This window comes from Acanthaster planci, linkage group LG21 (genome assembly GCF_054643075.1).
Source record: "Acanthaster planci isolate LZ-2023a linkage group LG21, COTS_SCS, whole genome shotgun sequence".
NCBI lineage: Eukaryota > Metazoa > Echinodermata > Asteroidea > Valvatida > Acanthasteridae > Acanthaster > Acanthaster planci.
This window is the reverse complement of record NC_141797.1, coordinates 11,213,944-11,232,033: the sequence shown is the minus strand read 5'-3', so window position 1 is coordinate 11,232,033 and position 18,090 is coordinate 11,213,944. Positions and strand designations below refer to the sequence as shown.

At 39.0% G+C, this 18,090-nt stretch overlaps 2 protein-coding genes across 2 annotated transcripts; one reads left to right on the top strand and one right to left on the bottom strand.

Moving 5' to 3' along the window:
* Nucleotides 1-2,654: 2,654 nt before the first annotated feature.
* LOC147795790 (transcriptional regulator protein Pur-beta-like) lies at nucleotides 2,655-13,616 on the bottom strand. Its single transcript, XM_087131296.1, has 6 exons — nucleotides 13,517-13,616; nucleotides 8,765-8,865; nucleotides 7,459-7,680; nucleotides 6,213-6,333; nucleotides 4,898-5,013; nucleotides 2,655-3,751 (listed from the first exon to the last, which is right to left on the bottom strand). Exons 1-6 carry the CDS (start codon nucleotides 13,557-13,559, stop codon nucleotides 3,563-3,565), a joined length of 792 nt encoding a protein of 263 aa, XP_086987422.1. The 5' UTR covers nucleotides 13,560-13,616; the 3' UTR covers nucleotides 2,655-3,562.
* Nucleotides 13,617-13,765: 149 nt separating this feature from the next.
* On the top strand, nucleotides 13,766-18,065 carry LOC147795789 (uncharacterized). The gene is made up of 7 exons (XM_087131203.1): nucleotides 13,766-13,856; nucleotides 14,012-14,302; nucleotides 14,490-14,634; nucleotides 14,933-15,285; nucleotides 15,875-16,055; nucleotides 16,801-16,972; nucleotides 17,579-18,065. Exons 2-7 carry the CDS (start codon nucleotides 14,154-14,156, stop codon nucleotides 17,674-17,676), a joined length of 1,098 nt encoding a protein of 365 aa, XP_086987329.1. The 5' UTR covers nucleotides 13,766-13,856; nucleotides 14,012-14,153; the 3' UTR covers nucleotides 17,677-18,065.
* The last annotated feature ends 25 nt before the right edge of the window (nucleotides 18,066-18,090 follow it).

Genomic DNA, 18,090 nt, shown 5'->3' with positions numbered 1-18,090 from the left:
TGTCATGGACAACCCATTCCAGTATAACATACAGTACATGTATTCCATCTTGAGATTGCTAATAATTAGTCCTGTTACTTGTACATCTAGCCAATCAATACACATTTTACCAACATCTCTTCCTAGTATAGCAAATGGGGGCTGGGCCAATAAGACTTGTTGAATACATAGCCTTGGTAAGTATTCCTCATCAAATTCAGTTTTCTTTCCTTTTACATTGTACATTTCCTTACAGCCACTGAGACTGGCACAGAATTTTACCATTCTGCTACAAACACATGAATTATTTCTAAAAAGTACAGGTTAAAGTCTTTGTTTTTCTCAATGGAAAGTTGAAGGTGTGTTATTTGACTACATAGGAACCATGCAATATATCCTTCCAGCCATTGCCCCAACCCCAAACACTTTACTGCATTTTTCTTTTTTGTAAGTTTAAATTATACATGGCTGCTTAACCTCACACTTTGTAGCATCATTAATATCGAGAAATACTCCAACTATCCACTAGTGTCCAACCTAACTGCTTTCTTATTGTTTTAATTTGAAAATAAAGTCCAGTTTTTGTTTCTTTTCCAAAGGAATCTAGGAAGTATGTAATGCCAATGCTGCTTTAAATTTCATGAGTGATGTTTGTATCCCAAACAGCTTCATATAAGTACATGTATGGGGGACTACGGGATATCCATCTCCCATTACAGAAAATACCAAGACCACTGCAAAGAAACAATTTATGACTTCAAAAACTTATGAGCACAGAAAACATAGGAATTTTACTCCATATTAGCACTTATCTATTGCAATGTTACACAGTTCAGATAAATTCATCTCCTACTGAATGTACAAGTACTTTGAGAAAGATGTCATGAAAACAGAATCTTGATTTAAAGATTTATTTCAAACAAGTTGAGGTTTGTTTTACAAAATGTAATCCGATTATTTCAGCATGTCGGTGAGATCAACTTGAAGCCAAGACAGCCTTTGCAACAATAAAATTCAAACCAAGCAGCATAGATGTTGAGTGTTTTGACAATAAATCCTTGAACACTGGGTTTAGAAAAAGCTTTTGATCATTTTTTGAACATTAAAAATGATTTGACCAAAAACGGTCGGTGAGTCATTGATAACTGTCAGAATTCTATTCAGGGAACAGTTAAGAGCGGGCAACTTACAGTGAATGACAAAGTCTACAGCTGCATAAGACATTGGACATGTATGTTATGTTAGTTTTGAAACCACATGAATACATACATGTACAAAGGAATCCTGTAACTACTGCATATATATGGTACAGTAGCTGGGGGATTTCTTTTACCAGGATAGAATTTCTGCAATGAAGGCTCAAACTGGAAATGTACAAGTTCAAATTAAAACAAAAGAAGACTTAGGATGGACACTCTATGACAAATGAACTTATTCATTTCCTTAAAAGGTTCATACTTTGGGTCCTGGACCATTTAGAAGGCGAGTATTCTGGGCTTGCAAATTATAGCAAAGAGGGGTTTAAATGTGAAAGCAGCACACATTGATAACAGTGAACCAAGTGGCCATACGTGTATCTGTCAATTCAACTTCATCCCAAAAGCTTAATGTAAGAAATAAAGCTGGAAGGTTAAGGAACAAACTAAAACTCTGGATTCAACTCATCAAGACATCTGACTGAACATTCCAGTGATGGTTAAAGGGTCACAGTCAAAATATCTTGACCATGACTAAAATTCTATCCAGCTGTATCTTTAATAGACCTGTTGTTAAATTTAGAAGCCTTATTTTATGCTTAGTGCACCTCACACTTTTGCAGTCTGGTTATGTAAGAACCCTGGCATGTTTAATGTGTCCTTTTCTTTGAACAATTAATTTACCAAGAGTGGCAATTTAGAACCAGAGACTGGGTGTGGCAGATATGTTTTTGAAATGCTCTACAGTCAATCATGACACCAATCAAAAGAGAGATATGCATTACCACGTACGGTGCAGTTCTTCAATGTGTCCGATGGCATCCAAAATATGAAACTCACGGATAAAACTGGATCTCTACATGGGATTCATGATGTATGTCCTTCTCAGGGTTGTTAATGTGTAGCCTGTTCATGTCAATACTTTTGAAGGCATGTCAAATCTTCATCGCTTCACTATTTGATTGGTTTTCCCCTGAACAGTCAATCTGCATATGACAGGGTACGCACTGCAAGGAGGCTTCACAGCTGATTGCCCAGATGCCCCTGGTCTTTGCCTCAATGCCCATTGAAATTTCCAATTAGACAAGTTGATATTTTAATAAAAGGGCCCTTTGCAATTGAGAAATTGCCTAGCCTCTTCAAGAACAAAGTTCCACCCTGAATGGTTGATTTTTTAACACCCCACCTTAAAATTGGATTGCACCGTGGAGGGTGGTGCTTTTCACATCTGTCAGATGGAAGTTTATCCAGTGAAAATACATGTACGTGTATACCACGATTTCCTGTCCATGTTTGTGAATTTCAAAGACACAGCTGGACAGAGATTTCTGTGATGTTCCAATTCATACAAAGGGAAGCTACCATTTTCAGAAAAGTAACTGGTTTTGAAATAAAGCAACTGCTGACAACAAAATAGTTATATTTGAACTGGAGTTAGACAAAGCACCAGTAACCACAGAATATCTCACATCCATATACTTGAAAGTTCGTACAAAAAGTATTTAATCAAACTATATTCAGAATTTACAGTTTGAATCCATGTTTTGTACAATTTGGTATTCACTTTGGCTGATTGTGTCAGCAGGGTGTATACAAAGACAAAGTACAGTGCAATCAGTTTGACAAGGTAACTACCAGTCACTCATACATGTCAACCAGTCAATGAAGCACTCCTAATGACCCGACTATGGCACCTAGAATGCTTCTCCCATGTCCATTTTCATCTCAGTAATGCTACCCTTTAATGACAATGCTTGGACACCCTTAAATGTTATACACAATACCATGAACACATCAAAATGCTTACCAAATTTTCTTGCCGCTTGTGTTCTTACTGATACAAAATGACACAAGTCACTCACAATTTAAGTAAACAATTACTTCAGTACCTGTCTAGGTCATAAGCCTTTGTCAGACCCTACCTCCCCTCAACCCTTCCCCTATTTCATGAGACATCTTAACGCTATCTTACCTTGTTCCTTATTACATGTATTTCTGATCAAATCCTGTATAACATTAAAAATGCATTCTCGCCGGGTATTTGATGCATTACTGAACTGGATGTATAATTCTGATAGTTTTAATATGTACCTTCCTTACTCCTTTTATCTAGAATAGAGCCCAATGTAGTCAATTAATTCAACTGGTGATCTACACTTTACAATCCAATACATTCCTAACCCCTATGCCTTTGATTCCTCTCTTTCAATGGCTTCCAACAAGTTATCTTCCCAATAACTCAAGGTATACATCTCACTGCCTCAGAGTTGGAGACAGCACTTACCCCATCAGATCCATGAACTGTACTGCGCAGCCCTGTAGACACCCCATGTTTACTGAGGTGTACGTACTTGCGACGGCTGAATACAAAGATCTTGAGTAACTGTTTACTCCTCATCTCTGTCCCCTTCACCATCACCCTCTCTTTGCTCACGATCTTGATCTTCTTCTTCCTCCTCTTCCACTGGAGCTGTTCGTAACTCCTTCATCTTATCCACATAGTCACTGAAGATGTCACGGAAGCGTGCCCATGACCGCTCCGGAATAGTGATGGATGTACGGTACTGGTTACGTGGCTATAAGGTAATGGTACCATCCAAAGATCATTAGTCGATCTCAGTGGATAAAAAAGGGATACTTGAACACACTGGCAATCATGTACAATCTGCCCCAAGCTGGAGTGCACCATCACGGATGAAAAACAAACAGATGGTGCTAAGTTTTCTAACCGGGTTCTTGCACACATTTGGTGTGCACGCAAGCTCATATATGTACATGTACATTCCAGACAAATTTGTTGCACGTACTCAGCGTGCTACACTGTAAACGTCAAACGTACATAAAAATTTCCAATTTCAAAACACACCCTCTTTTGTTCCTGCTTGGAGCAGATAACCTGAAAGCCTCTAATAGTCAAGTATGAGAAATGTACAAATACAGTATGGTTTGGGGAAGTAGTGGGAATTACTGTTTCCGAGGTGTAGGTCAACTTGACGACCTCCTAATGCAAAGCAGAGGGAGGTACATGTAGTCAGTACTTGTAGCACCTGTTTATCTTACCTTTTTTGACAGTCAAGTTTTCGGCAAGAATAATTCATTTTGTACATGGCTGATATAGCCAAGCTACAGATGCTAACTTGGTCCTTGTCTTACAAAGGTATGGTTTTTATACATGTAGATGTATGTATAAATACATATTAAAGAAATGTCAGAACCACAGAGCTACATATCAAAAGTAGAGCACTGACTAATGTACAAATTGATTCCTGCTGGGCGCATTCATATTTGTGCACAAACCTATGGAAAACTGGACATTTTTAACGGCTTTGGTAAGGCTAATTGAACCTGTATCTTGAAACTGTATGTCAACAAAGGCCATATGCAAAAAACTAATGCACAATCAGTAAAGAAGCATTTTATTTTGCTGGTTGTAAACAACATAAACACTTGCACATATGTGCTGCAGGTAACTTAGCCATGACTCTTTTAATTGGAGTTTAGGAGTACCCAGTCATGCCAGTAAGAGTTGCACTTAGAATGCATAATTTGACGTTAATCCTATCTGATTGTGATTGTCATGATTGTTGTCCCAGCACACACATTCATTACAAATGTCTGCACCCTGGTCGGTGTCAACTTTTCTCTATGGCAGAATAAGAAGTTAGCACTGTAGTAATTAAATATAGCTCAAGGGTAATAACACAGGGATTAAGCTAGCTCACCTGTACTTCACTAACACGCATGAAGATGCCTCTATAGTTGTTGCCAATATCAAAATAGAAGTTTTTATTTTCTACTCTGATGAAGCGATTCTCTGGTAACTCAGGTTGAACATCAGCTAAATTTAGAAAAAGACAAGACAAATAAATACCACAAATGTATCAGCAACATGCAAAAAGCTAACCAATACCATTACTCTCACCCAACATGTACACGCTGCTACCCCACACATACACGCTGCTACCCCACACATACACGCTGCTACCCCACACATACACGCTGCTACCCCACACATACACGCTGCTACCCCACACATACACGCTGCTACCCCACACATACACGCTGCTACCCCACACATACACGCAGCTACCCCACACATACACACACAAGTGTGTATTTGCCTGTAACTGGGGACCCCTTATTGTTCCTCTTTTGTTTGTACTTTATCTTTTTTAGAAGACCACCCATATGTTTTGTACAAAGTTGTCAATCGGGGACCCTCTGTCAATCGGGGACCTTATTGTCCTCGATTGTTCAAGGTCCCCAATTGAATGCAGAAACAAACTCACAGCTACCCCACACATACACGCTGCAACCATACATGTACATGTATCCAGTTGCATTAAAGTCAAAACAAAAAATCGGCCATATGACCAAATAAATCCACATGAAGGGAGGCATTCTTTCCGTGTGAAGTAAAATCTCATTAAGTCAAACCTCAGGGGAATGGACAAAGGCTTAAAAAAATCAGGATTTTCAGCTAATGAAAAAGCCTGTGTTTTGTAGTCCAATCATGATTACATGTACATGTATACCCACAAATACATGTACAGTACTACGTTGCTCTAAGATGCACTTTTGTCATTATTTTCCATGTCTCTGTCACAACTCATCATTATACTGAGATTTTTGTGAAATGTTACTACCTACTAATTTTCATTCTATTGACAAAAAATAAATATATTCAGTGGTGTACATTTGCGTGGCTATCTTTCTTTTAAATGGTTTTATTCTTATAATGTCTGAAGTACAACACTCCATGCAGTCTCAGCGTTTTCCTATGTTTGGTCACGGCCATTTCACAAGCTTTACTTCAGGAGATATGGCTGTCCAAACAAGGCAGGTCGAGCTAATTAAATTAAGCACAAGTTTACCCGTATTTCAAAACTAATAGACAGATTGACATAAAATTTCAGTTTGAGGGTTCTCAATGAATGCAATCAGTATGCCGAAATTTCATTTCAATCCACAACGGACAGGCTCAAATGTGTGTTGAATTGACACAGAATGACCAAGTAATAAGCCAAACTGACTCACCTGTGCCATTTTCAGTTCCAAATTCATCTAGGAGCTCTGTTAGGGCATTTTTAAATTCTACCAATCCTTGTGCAGGGAGGGCTATCTGAGTACGTCGCGCTCTGTTGACAGTTTGTGAAACCTACAGTAATTATAAAATCAAAATATTACAATCCTAATTATTTTCAAAGTCTTAGTTTAGTTTGAAAGCTTTCCCAACAAATATATATATATATAAATGCAGTTAAACTGTGGTTTGACTGGACCAAAGGATTTTGATGCAATTTTCCAAACTGTAAGATCCAGCTTACTGCTATGCAGCAAAGAACTGTCAACTTCACCTCTTGTTGAGATACGTCTTAAAACTTTGAACATTCCTGTTCCAACTGGAATGCCCCATCAGGAAATGTGCTCCCAGTGAGAATCTGTTGTTTCCATTAGGAATGCACCACTTGGAATTCACTTACACTTCTCCCTTAGTTCCCGGTTGGGAAGTTAACGTTGTTCAAGCATGGCACATTGAGTGTTTAAAAGCCAACCCCTGCTACCCCAAAAGCAATGTGGCCCATACATGTACATGTACAAGGTTCATATGTTTACAAGTACTGGTATATGAATGCCCATGTACATGTACAAACTACATGTACACATGTACATGTTTCAGACAGACTGACTTCAACGCAGTTTGTTTTAAAGCGAACACAATATGGTTTCCATAAGCTGTGCTCTTGCACGTATCCCTCCTTGATCAAATGACATACCATATCCCAGCCTGCAAAACAAGTAGAAGTGTCTGTTTAATAGTTAGTGTACTCATAACTCATTATTTTACCCAGGGCAGTGTACAGTTATATTACGACTGATGAAAGACTGAAAGAAAACCAACTGAAATCATAATCCTAACAGTCATGCACATCATTTGGGTTACAGGACTCAAGACTAGAAAGTACTACATAGTAGTCTGAGCCTGAAGGACCTACATGTAGTGCTATAAATTACTACTTCTGGCTAGGGCACCCTCCGAGAACAATAAAGTCGTGCGTGCTTAATGCCACAGCACTGTATGGTACATTGTCTTATCTACTGCATTTTATGGCTTCAGAGAACAGTCAGGTCATGTCCTCTTACAAGCAACAGCGCTGTATATTACATTTTACTACTAAGTAGTAATTTTTAATATAACGTACATGTAGGGTTGGGGGGAATTAAAGTCACTTTACTAAAGCACATTTCGTCCATAAAAGCAGTACAATGATGAGAACTTTACCTTTAGAAATCTACCCCTGTTATTTTCTTTAAGATCAAGGTAATAACGTTTGTTTTCATTGATGATGACTTCACTCTTAAGTCTGCCATCCTCTGGTGGGTTGTCAGGGTTGGGTGGACCAAGTTGGGCATAATGTTCACTAAATTCTGTCATGTGATCACGTAATGCTGCTGCAGCAGACATGGCCAATGTTAGCCGGCTCTTTCCTCCACTTGCCCCCACCTGAGGAAAACGCAAAGACAACATTTCAAACAAAACAGCAACTACAGTGCAACCGGGTAACATTTTAAGGGGGGGGGCGTTAGGAGGCCCATATTTTCTGGATGGGAGCACATTAGGAATACCTCGTTCTCATGGAGTGGAAGGTCATTAAAGAACGCGCGGATTTATTTTTGAAAGGGAAAGGGGAGCAAAAGGGCACACGCAGCATTGAGGGTGAGAAGGGCATGCCCCTATGTGCCCCCCCCCCTTTGGTTACATTGCTTTACAGAGTTCGAAATAACTGAATAATGAAAACTACACACACATACCAATTAGTAACTGGCCTGAAGTCCACCCTGTCTTAGCCTCACTCCGGCCTCTTAACAAACATGTTCATTACAACACTGTACAACAGCATACCAAATAAATACACGTTCTACACAATGCCCATTTTGACAGCCCATACATACCTGTACATGTAGCTAAACCCAGTGAAGCATTAAGAATCTGTACATTTTCAACGTTTTCAAATTAGTTTACCCTATGAGTAAGATTTGAAGCTTTGTACAGTGTAAATGGTGTACAGCTGGACCAGGAGAGGGCACTAGTTTCTTGGCAACAGAGGCTCCTTTGGTCATAACTAGGAAATGAATGTGTTACATGTACATCACTATCAACAAACACACACAACCAACATGGCTCTTTTCAACCAATGAGGGCGTGCTTCTGCCTGAGGCGGATACACACAATGCAAATAGTTTGTCAGTACAACCATGTACGAGTCTGTGCAGGACATTATCATATCTCTTCTTGTAAGAGGTGGTTCTGGACAGAACAGATGCTAAGAATTATGTTCTCTATAATATTACATTTTTCCAGAGAGAGAATTGCAATATTGAGAACAATATCACCCTCCCCCCAACATTGGTTGTACAACCTGAAACTCTCACCTACAGTACAAGTACATTGGTTGTACTAAGAACCTGCCACCCACCTGTATGTACATGTACCTCCACAGCATAATTTTCCAGTATTCATTTTTCGATTCCAAATACAAATAAAACGTTACGAGACAATATGACGCTATAATTTCAAGTACAAATACCTCAGCAATTTTAATAAATTTTCCTCTCCTGTTTTGCTTGACATCGATGTAGTATCTCTTTGTCTGTACACTGAGAGTCTTTGTGGCCAGTTCTTGGACCCCTGCAACATCAAATTAAAAAAGGAAGATTGAAAAAACGTCGACAACTTTTATAATGCTTTAATGTTTGACATGTACATGTACAAATGAATATGCTGACCTTTACAATATATGGTACGTGTATACACTGTTGTGTGTGCTTTTAATATACAGGCAAATGTAGGAACTGGTCATACACTTGTCTTAAATATGGCCTTTTCATTGGTTGAATTGGTTCAGTACAATTACTTGACAGAGCGACATACAGTACATGTACAATGTACATGTAACTGTACAAATGTTGCAATAACCATTAGACATCACATCAGCCAGCGCTGTATGCACCTAGGCAAAGCACACAACCCTGCTGTGTACAGGATAACGCAGGAACAGCTAACCACTAATGTTCAACAATTCCGTACGTGTACGTAAATTGCCCATAATTATCCCTCAGAAAAACAACTGCATAACATCAAGATAGAGACATGGCAACATAACTGTTGTTACTTCATGGCGTGTATTACGTGTTTGTACTCTGCAGAACACAACGGAATAAATGATAAAGATGGGGGAATTCGGTTATATAGTACCTACATGTAGCGGCAGTACATGTACATGTACGTGTATATTGTATAACCTTTTTTGTAAACATTAAGAAAATCAAAACGGCAAGCTGCCCTGGTTCACTGCTGCATGTACAATGTACATTGTATACATGTGGAAATCAATTCATTTCAACAAACCCATGAAACTTTGTATAAAGTTTTTGTCTTTAGCTACATGCATGTGTACACGTATACACCCGTATGGATTATACACTGTATTTGAGTGACCAACAGGTACATGTACACTGTACATGTATACATGTACATGTACTTTGTGACCTTTCTTCCTTTACAAAAATTTATGGCTAAATGTACGGGGATGTGAATGCATCGAATAAACCTGTACTATTTGATAAAATCCAAGGTACATGTAAATGTAGAAAATACAATTCTGAACATTAGAAAGTACATGTATCTTTCATTTAACCATCGCTACCTAAAACCATGATCACTACTCACCCCCACCATATTGCTTTGCACCCATCTACCAATTCTTCACTGCATAGTACTGACAAATTCCCACCTCATCCGTGATGTCCTATCGTACACATACATGTACACGTACTTTCCATTTTATTCCACCAAATCCCCAATCCAACCTACCAGATCCCCAATCAAATCATGAAATCTACATGTATATTCTACCTAACGCCAGCCACAACCCCTACCCTACCAAGTTCCCCCGCCCCGAATATAAATTTCCATCCAAGGGTCGGACTAGGCCCTTGCGGAAGTGAATGCTCATTTAATTCTAAACTTAAGAAGAAAAGATCTACATACATGTACATGCACTGTGTACATGTACAATGTACTGCACAAGTATGTACATGTATGTGTACATGAACAGAGTAACATGCATACATATACATATGCAATGCAATACAGGCATTTCACAACAGTGCACCACCAAGAGTTTGGAAAGCATTGGCCAATCATAATACATGAACTGTGTCAACCCTTTCCAAATGTGCACTGCCGGACGACCCATCCAGACGAGTCAGCCCATTCAATTGTGCATTGTATATTTTTGGTCACCGCGTAACTCTTGGCGGTGCACTACTGTGAAATGCCACATTATATACATGTACATACATGTATAACTTTAACCCAACCATCCCCATCCCACACTAACAAATACCCACCCAAACCAAAGCAACAAACTCTTATCCTCGATCCCATTATATTCTATCAAATCCCACTCCATCCCACAAACCTTCGCCTCATCCAGCCACACCCCCTTGCACTTCATGAAATCTGCACTATACATGTACATGTACATGTAAGTATACCATTTCATACTAAATACATGTACATTTATGTCAGGAAGGTATCCGGTACCAGTACAATGAACAATTTTAACTCATGAACATAAACATGCACTACAGGAATATGTACATACTGTATTGAATTAAGGTATACAATGTTTATTGCAAGAAATTATGTTAGAAATTATAATTCCGTAAGCTTCCTAAGATGTGAGAGGGCACATGCACTAATGGGTACATGAGTGTTCCGAGGTGTAAGAAACCAAGTCTGAGTAAAAGCAAGTTCAGACTTGTCCTATCATGCCTATGGTACATGTACATGTATGCTATGTACAGCCACATACAGGTACACATGTAATTGTAAGCAGTATATTTGGCCAATCTGCACAATCCCTGATCACTCTACACAATTCATTACAATTACACATTACTTTACAATGTATTTCTATTTTTGGAACAATCTATCACAACTGTGAAGTAGAAAGACACAATTGGCTGATCATGCTGATGATGGAACTTTCGACAACTGTGTAATAACATCAACTGATCATACAGAGATCAAGCAATCACATACATGTACATACATGTACATGTACATGTGTAACCAATCGCACCCAACATCTACATGTATGTACACGTACGTGTATGTATACACTGCAGGCATAGTTCCAGGCACTATCAGTTCGGCATGTTTGGTGCAACAAATGAAGCTATCCTTGACCACAAAGTCCCAAAAAATTCAAACTTCACCAAGCTACATGTACGTGCAAAGCAATTTTCTGGCAGGTGTTATAATAGACCAACCACAGGACCGAGTTGGACCACGAGGGGGTGCAGTTTTCCAAGCAACAGAGGCTCATGTGGTGGGAACAACTTCGCTGGTTCACAAACGACTATGAAATTCACCCATTATGGTTGTTCTTTACCAACAAAATGAACACTCCCCACCAACAAGAGTTGCAAAAGTTAAACGCTTTCGATTCTCACTGTCATAATGGATTTGAACCAATTACCTGATCCCTGCAAATCAGTGGTCACATGGTTAAAACATCTGCACTACTAAGCTGAAAGTTGTGGGTTCAAACCCCATCCGAGAAGATCATGATTTTATCACAACACTCAGGCCACACTGGTAGGACTACATAAGTTAAATTCCCTATGCACTGCCAAATTAATACTAAACTTGTGTATGACTGCAATGTCTCAATGCCATAGTCGCCAGGTCCCCAATGTGTCTAAGTCTGCCACCTTCTATCAAGTCTGATTGGTTTTCACAGGCAGGGACACAGGCTGGGACAATATAGGGCCTACTGGTAGGGGACCTGGTGATTATAGTCTATACCATCATGATCATTAGTGGAATCTACATCATGTTTGAGAAAACTGCAGGGTAAACAAAGCAAGAGTAGGATTTAGATACATGTACATGGGGTTCATTTCCTTTAGCACCCTGTTCCCTGAGGGAACAAATTCTACTTCTTTGAAATAACTTATCTAAACAAGTTGTGGGTGATGTCTTCTTCCATATCAGAAAGAAAAGAGAACAGGGCTTTTGGTTTGGGGTAAAACTGCAGAGTACCTAGAAGAGCTGTGAACGACCTGGAACAGTGGACGTTTGTTTTGATCAATCCCAAAGGCCTGAGTCAGGTAACCAGAGGAAAAAGAAAATGGTGTGATTCGAATGAACAGTTGTCCTTTGCCAAACTCGGGTTAGGAATTTGAAGTTTTCTTGCTTAAATATTGTCAAAATTACCGAAACTAGGCCTATCAGGATTGAGTAATGGTTCTTTAAGCTCAAATGTTAGTAAGTTTGAGAAAGTGGACTTAGTTTCCTTATTATGCTAAGGAACAGGGTGCTATAATGGTAATGAACCCTTATACATGGCTGACTGGTTACAAACAAGCACATGTAAATGTAGGCCTACACATAAACGTGGCTGCAATGTAGGCGATGTACATGATGTGTCATGGTGGTTTGATGCGCATAGTAGGCCCTGCGTGTGTATGTTCAGTACACGTAGGCCTACATGTACGTGTATGTGGATGGGCATGTTTGTCATGTACATGTAGGCCTATGTCAACAATGTGCAGGACTCAAGGTTCCATACATCATGTACATAGGCCGATATCATACATGTACAAAATGATGCAGGCCTACGTTGTACATACACACATGCATGCATGGCACAGGCTACGTGTACACATTGTCTGACTGTCAACGATATGCCTGCCTTTGTGATCATGTGCAAAGAGAATTCCTGTTGTGTACACGACGTACCTTATTTGTAAATATATGTAGGACCTATATCCATGCAGATGTAGGACCTCCACGTCCAAAAATGGCCTGGGCCTACACATGTAATGTTGGTTACTGCACGTCTACGGTGCCGTGCACAAAATGCACGGATGGGCTGCTGAATTGCTGCTGGATTCTCAATGTTGACGTTCATCATACAAAAGCTCGGATTATTTTATGCATTGAAAAATGTTGATTTTTACACACCTGTATGGCTCTTGGATATTTTCTTTATCAGAAAATGCAATTCAGAAATGATGCCAAAAGCTCAGTTACCGTGAATTTTCTTCTAAGTATTGGCCAAACTGTGTACAAATTTCCGTGAAGCGGCCATGTTGTATGACCCCTGCAGGCTGGTTTAAATGCACGTAATCAGCTGACAGCCCGTGCTGTCAAAGCGCACAACTCGACGGTTTAACCTCAAATTATCCAGATTTTTTCACAAAATAGGTGCTTGGTACCTCAACACCATTGTGCATTTTTGAAATGTACGATATGTTTTGTTTACCTTGCCCCTGAGACTGGTCCTCAGTGCTTTCTCGGTCCGACATCACTCCTTTCCAGGCTGCGCGACAGCTCCCAGTATTTATTCGTGCACTATAGAGCCTCGCTTTGAAAATCTTAATATTCATTATACAGAAATTAACAATTCCGCTTGCTGAAAGTTTACATATATAAATATGAATTAGAAAGCCATTGCGGTGATTGGCCAATCAAAATCCTTGCGCGCTTGAGCATGCGTATGAGGATGCAAAGTTATCAGATGGAATGTGTGGAAAGCAGACGACATGTAAACAAAACACGTTCACGCTGGTGAACTCGGCCGACCCCGAGCAAACAACGCGACGGTGAGCGAATCCTGAAGTGCGATCGTCTAACGTGAAAAATTAGTTTGGGACATTCGCACCTTTTATAACCCACAGAGAAAGGTCAAAGCCTTCGGAGCCCTTTGGATCGACCGAATCATATCTCACTTTTGGTATTCTCTTTGTATTCTCTTCAGGAAAGTGATGACTATTCTCAGAGTCATAAAGTCAGGCGAAAAAGCGTTCTGCGCTGTTATTGGAGAAGCAATGAACAGTACAAAGTAGGCCTGTAGAAGAACCAATCGCTGGCACGGAGGCTGAAGTAAGATAGTCGAAAATATGGGTGATCTAGACGACTACCTACCATGCTACAAAAAGAATGACTACGAAGTTGCCGCAACTAAAAAACTACTGTCTCTTAGTGCAGAATATCCGAAAGAGCGAGGAGACCCTGGTTGCCTAGCAGCGGCTTCTTGTAAAAAGACAAGGTAGGACATCTCCATTCATTTCAGATTTGTGTCACAAACTTAAACCATCCAGCAAAATTGAGTTAACAAAACAAAAGAACTGTTTATTATCTCAGCCGACTTTTATTCTTTGCAGATGTAATTAGAGCACCCTTATTTCACATAACCTATTTGATTTCAATTTCATTCTTTGATGTCCATTCAATAGAGACAAGTCTTATCTAGAAGAAAAAGGAACTTCAAATGAAACATCTGAGAACTCAGAAATGGAACAAGAACCGAAAACTGTGCTGACATCAGCTAAAATCTATGAACTACTTCGACTGAATGATAGAAATGAAAATGTTGCTCTCGTAAGTAACCGACAATGCAGTTTTGGAATGATCCAAACTGGTCATATAAATGAAAAGAGTTGTTGATTTCTAGGTAGAATTTGAGGATTGTGACAAAATGTTATCGTAATTTTTTACAACTCCAATATTTGTTCATATGTATGTATAAACCATGCCACAATTTTGTTTATTTGGAGAAAAGTGAAGCTAATTGTCATAAACTGAGGAACCAGCTACAACTTCAATAAATATATGCTGGTTCAAATTTGAATGAATTGATAGTTTTCTTTTTGTGTTCTTTCTTACATCGGTTGCGCAGGATTTCTGCAGATGGCAGTTATGCCCGACTATTCATGCAGATACTGTCAATTACGGCATCGTTGATGCAAGCCGGCTGAAACCCAGAATTAAAAAATTCAGCCAATTTAGTCGTAATGTCAACAGCGCCACTGGTAAACTATGCTCACGAGCATCCACAACACCATCTAAACTGAAGACAAGTCAAAGTTCCCGATCAAACAGTCATCAGAGACCAAGTAGTGTGTCATCACGTCCAAGTAGTAACAGTCGCAGAGAAGAGTTGGGAGGATGGCAGGAACCTCCTCCTCCGATACCAATAGAATACAGCTTTAAGTATCTCAAACACTCAAGACAGTACTCAGATCAATATAGGTACAGTACATTTAATTTCGTCAGTGTTCTTGTCAAGGGCAGATCAATGGGGGGGGGTGGGTTGAAACAGGAACCATGCCCCAAAGAAAAAGACCTTGGCCTTTTCTTATTAATAACAGAATTAAAGGCAGTTTTTGTTGGTTTTCCTTCTAAATATGTGCAAAGGGCACTCAAATGTATCCTCAATCCTATGAAAGGCCAAACATGTTATAGGTCACAAAACAACATTTCCAAAGTTTTTCCCCTGCCCCAGAAAAGATTTTATTCCCCAGAAAATTTATTCTGCAAAAGAAAATAACTTCAAAAACAGTTTTAAAAGCATAATATTTAAAGAGGAGTCAAGATCTTTGCTAAAACAGAAAATTAAGAGCCACAGAGGTTGTTTGATTGGAATATAAAAAACTGTCACAATTTACTTTGGCTTTCAGTAACCTTTTAAAATGTCACACCATCAAGATAAGCCTATAATCATTTATGACTGAATTTAATATAGGAAGTCTGTCTTCATTCTACTGTATGAACTAATTATTGCTTTAATTTGCTCCGTTTTCCAGTAACAGTGTACCAATCTGTATTCTTTCCCTGACAGAGAAGTGTACACGTACAGCAAGATTCGGCAAAAAAGTCTAGGACGATGCTCCTTCATTACTGGAGTAACTATCCCACAACAAAGGTTAGCAACCTGTATGAAAGGCAAAGCAGTGATGAGTGGTAAATCAGTTCCATCAACCACACCAACTTGTTCTGATCCAGACCAACTCAAGTCATCGGTGAGTTTGCATCTTTTGAGGGATGTCTTCAAAAACAAGGCATCTATGTAGTTTTGTCTCAGTGTACTGTATCTCAAAATTAATATTTCACTTATTCTTTAAGATTTTAATCCAGGCAAGTTACAAAAGTGTAGGACAACACTTTATAACTTCCTTAAGTTTTATCGAAATAAATTAAACTGACCCAGATAATTTCAAAGTTAGCTTTGATAATTTTGCAATATTCAAACTGAAAAGCAAATAAGGCATGCTCTGATGTAGGGCATTAACTAGGTAGTCCTGGCATGCTCTGATGTAGGACATTAGCTAGGTAGTCCTGGCATGCTCTGATGTAGGGCATTAGCTAGGTAGTCCTGTGCATTTGCTGTTCTCTTGCAGTAATGACAAATGTTCAACATAGGAAAATCAGCTGTACTGTGGATGCTGTAACAGCCCCTACTTTTCAGACGGGACACTGGAACATCATCCCTTTTGTTAAGTTGACATGAATACAGCCTACCCCTCACAAACAATGTGTCCGTTTGAATGTGTGTACATGTGGATACAACCTGTCAGTGGAAGTATCAATGATTGAAAATAATCTATGTTCATTATTGACAAAAACAAACTGGAAGGCCTTCATCACATTTTGTGAAACCTCCAAACTCTACAATAATTCCAAAACTTACTGTTATCCAAAAATATACATATACTCAGATCTATATACATAATCAGAAAAGTGACATTCTTATCCCCACTGTGACAGATGATCAACTGGCAATTAAATCAACAACTACTGGAGTCCTGTGATGTGGAGCTGTCTGTCAATAATCCATCCCCTACTGAGATTGCCATGTTGTCTAAGATTCCTCATATCCATCGATCTTCACCATCCATACCAAGCAATACTAACGGCAAGTATGGTGGAAAGGGCACAGGTGAGATCACAGCAACTTTTAGTGTATGCAGAGGAATGAATGCTCTTTAATCTTGCCAATCAGGACATAAGAAAATGGTTGGTGGGGCAAATCTTGAAGCAAAAGCTGAATAAATCAATAATGCTAGCTATCATTTCATCTAGCTAATGCTAGCTATCATTTCATCATTCCTATTCGGCCACGATCTCCCTCCACACACGTCGCTCCTGTGCTAGGTTTAGTCTGCTACCTAAACGTACTAACAAAGCTAGGACTCTAGTGCCTGTGTAGAGAATTAGGTGTATTCTTTGATTTGAAGTCTGTACAGGTTTGTGGTGTGCAGTCTTGGTGTAACAACGTAAATTGTAATGAAAATGAACTGACTGATTCTCTAGTTGAAGAGCTTTCAATGATGCTAGTTGGACCATGGAACCAAAAACAAAAGACTCCAACGTTCTTTCTTGATTACATTATTTCAAACGATGAATTTTCTTCAGTGGTGTTGTTTTACATGTAATAATCTGAGTTTTCATTTGTTTTGTTTCATATGAAAACTGTAACTACATGTATTTGCATGTTTTCTCTCCACTCATAAACCTGTTTTAATTGTTGTCTTATTTGCCTCAGATACGCCATACCCATTTCAACTCAACATTTCTGCTGATGCCAAGACAGTTATTGCTCCAACTGTCAAGAGAGTTGGTCGTCCCATCTACATTCACTGACAATCTCTTGAGAATTATAACAATGGGATCAGATATTGATAAAAATATAAGTTCAGAAAATTCAGCTTGGGGTTGACGAAGATCCGATGCCACTATCCTTTTGCCACGTTTGATTGCCTTAAATGTCTAACTCTAGCTGCAAATGTTATGAAATTCATTGCATTGTACATCATTTGACTCTGAATCACCATATTCATTCTCTTTTTAAAGTGTCACAAATGAGTAGAGATTTAATAAATGAGAATGAAATTAAGTATTGTTCAAATTCTCTCAGTGGTTAAACAATTGTTTTGAATGAAATTTAAAGATTAATTTGAATTCATGCAAGTTAGAAATGCAATAAAATAGTTTTCAAGAGGTAATAAATGACTTTCTCATGTTTTATGAAATGATTTGAGTACAAACTATTTCCTC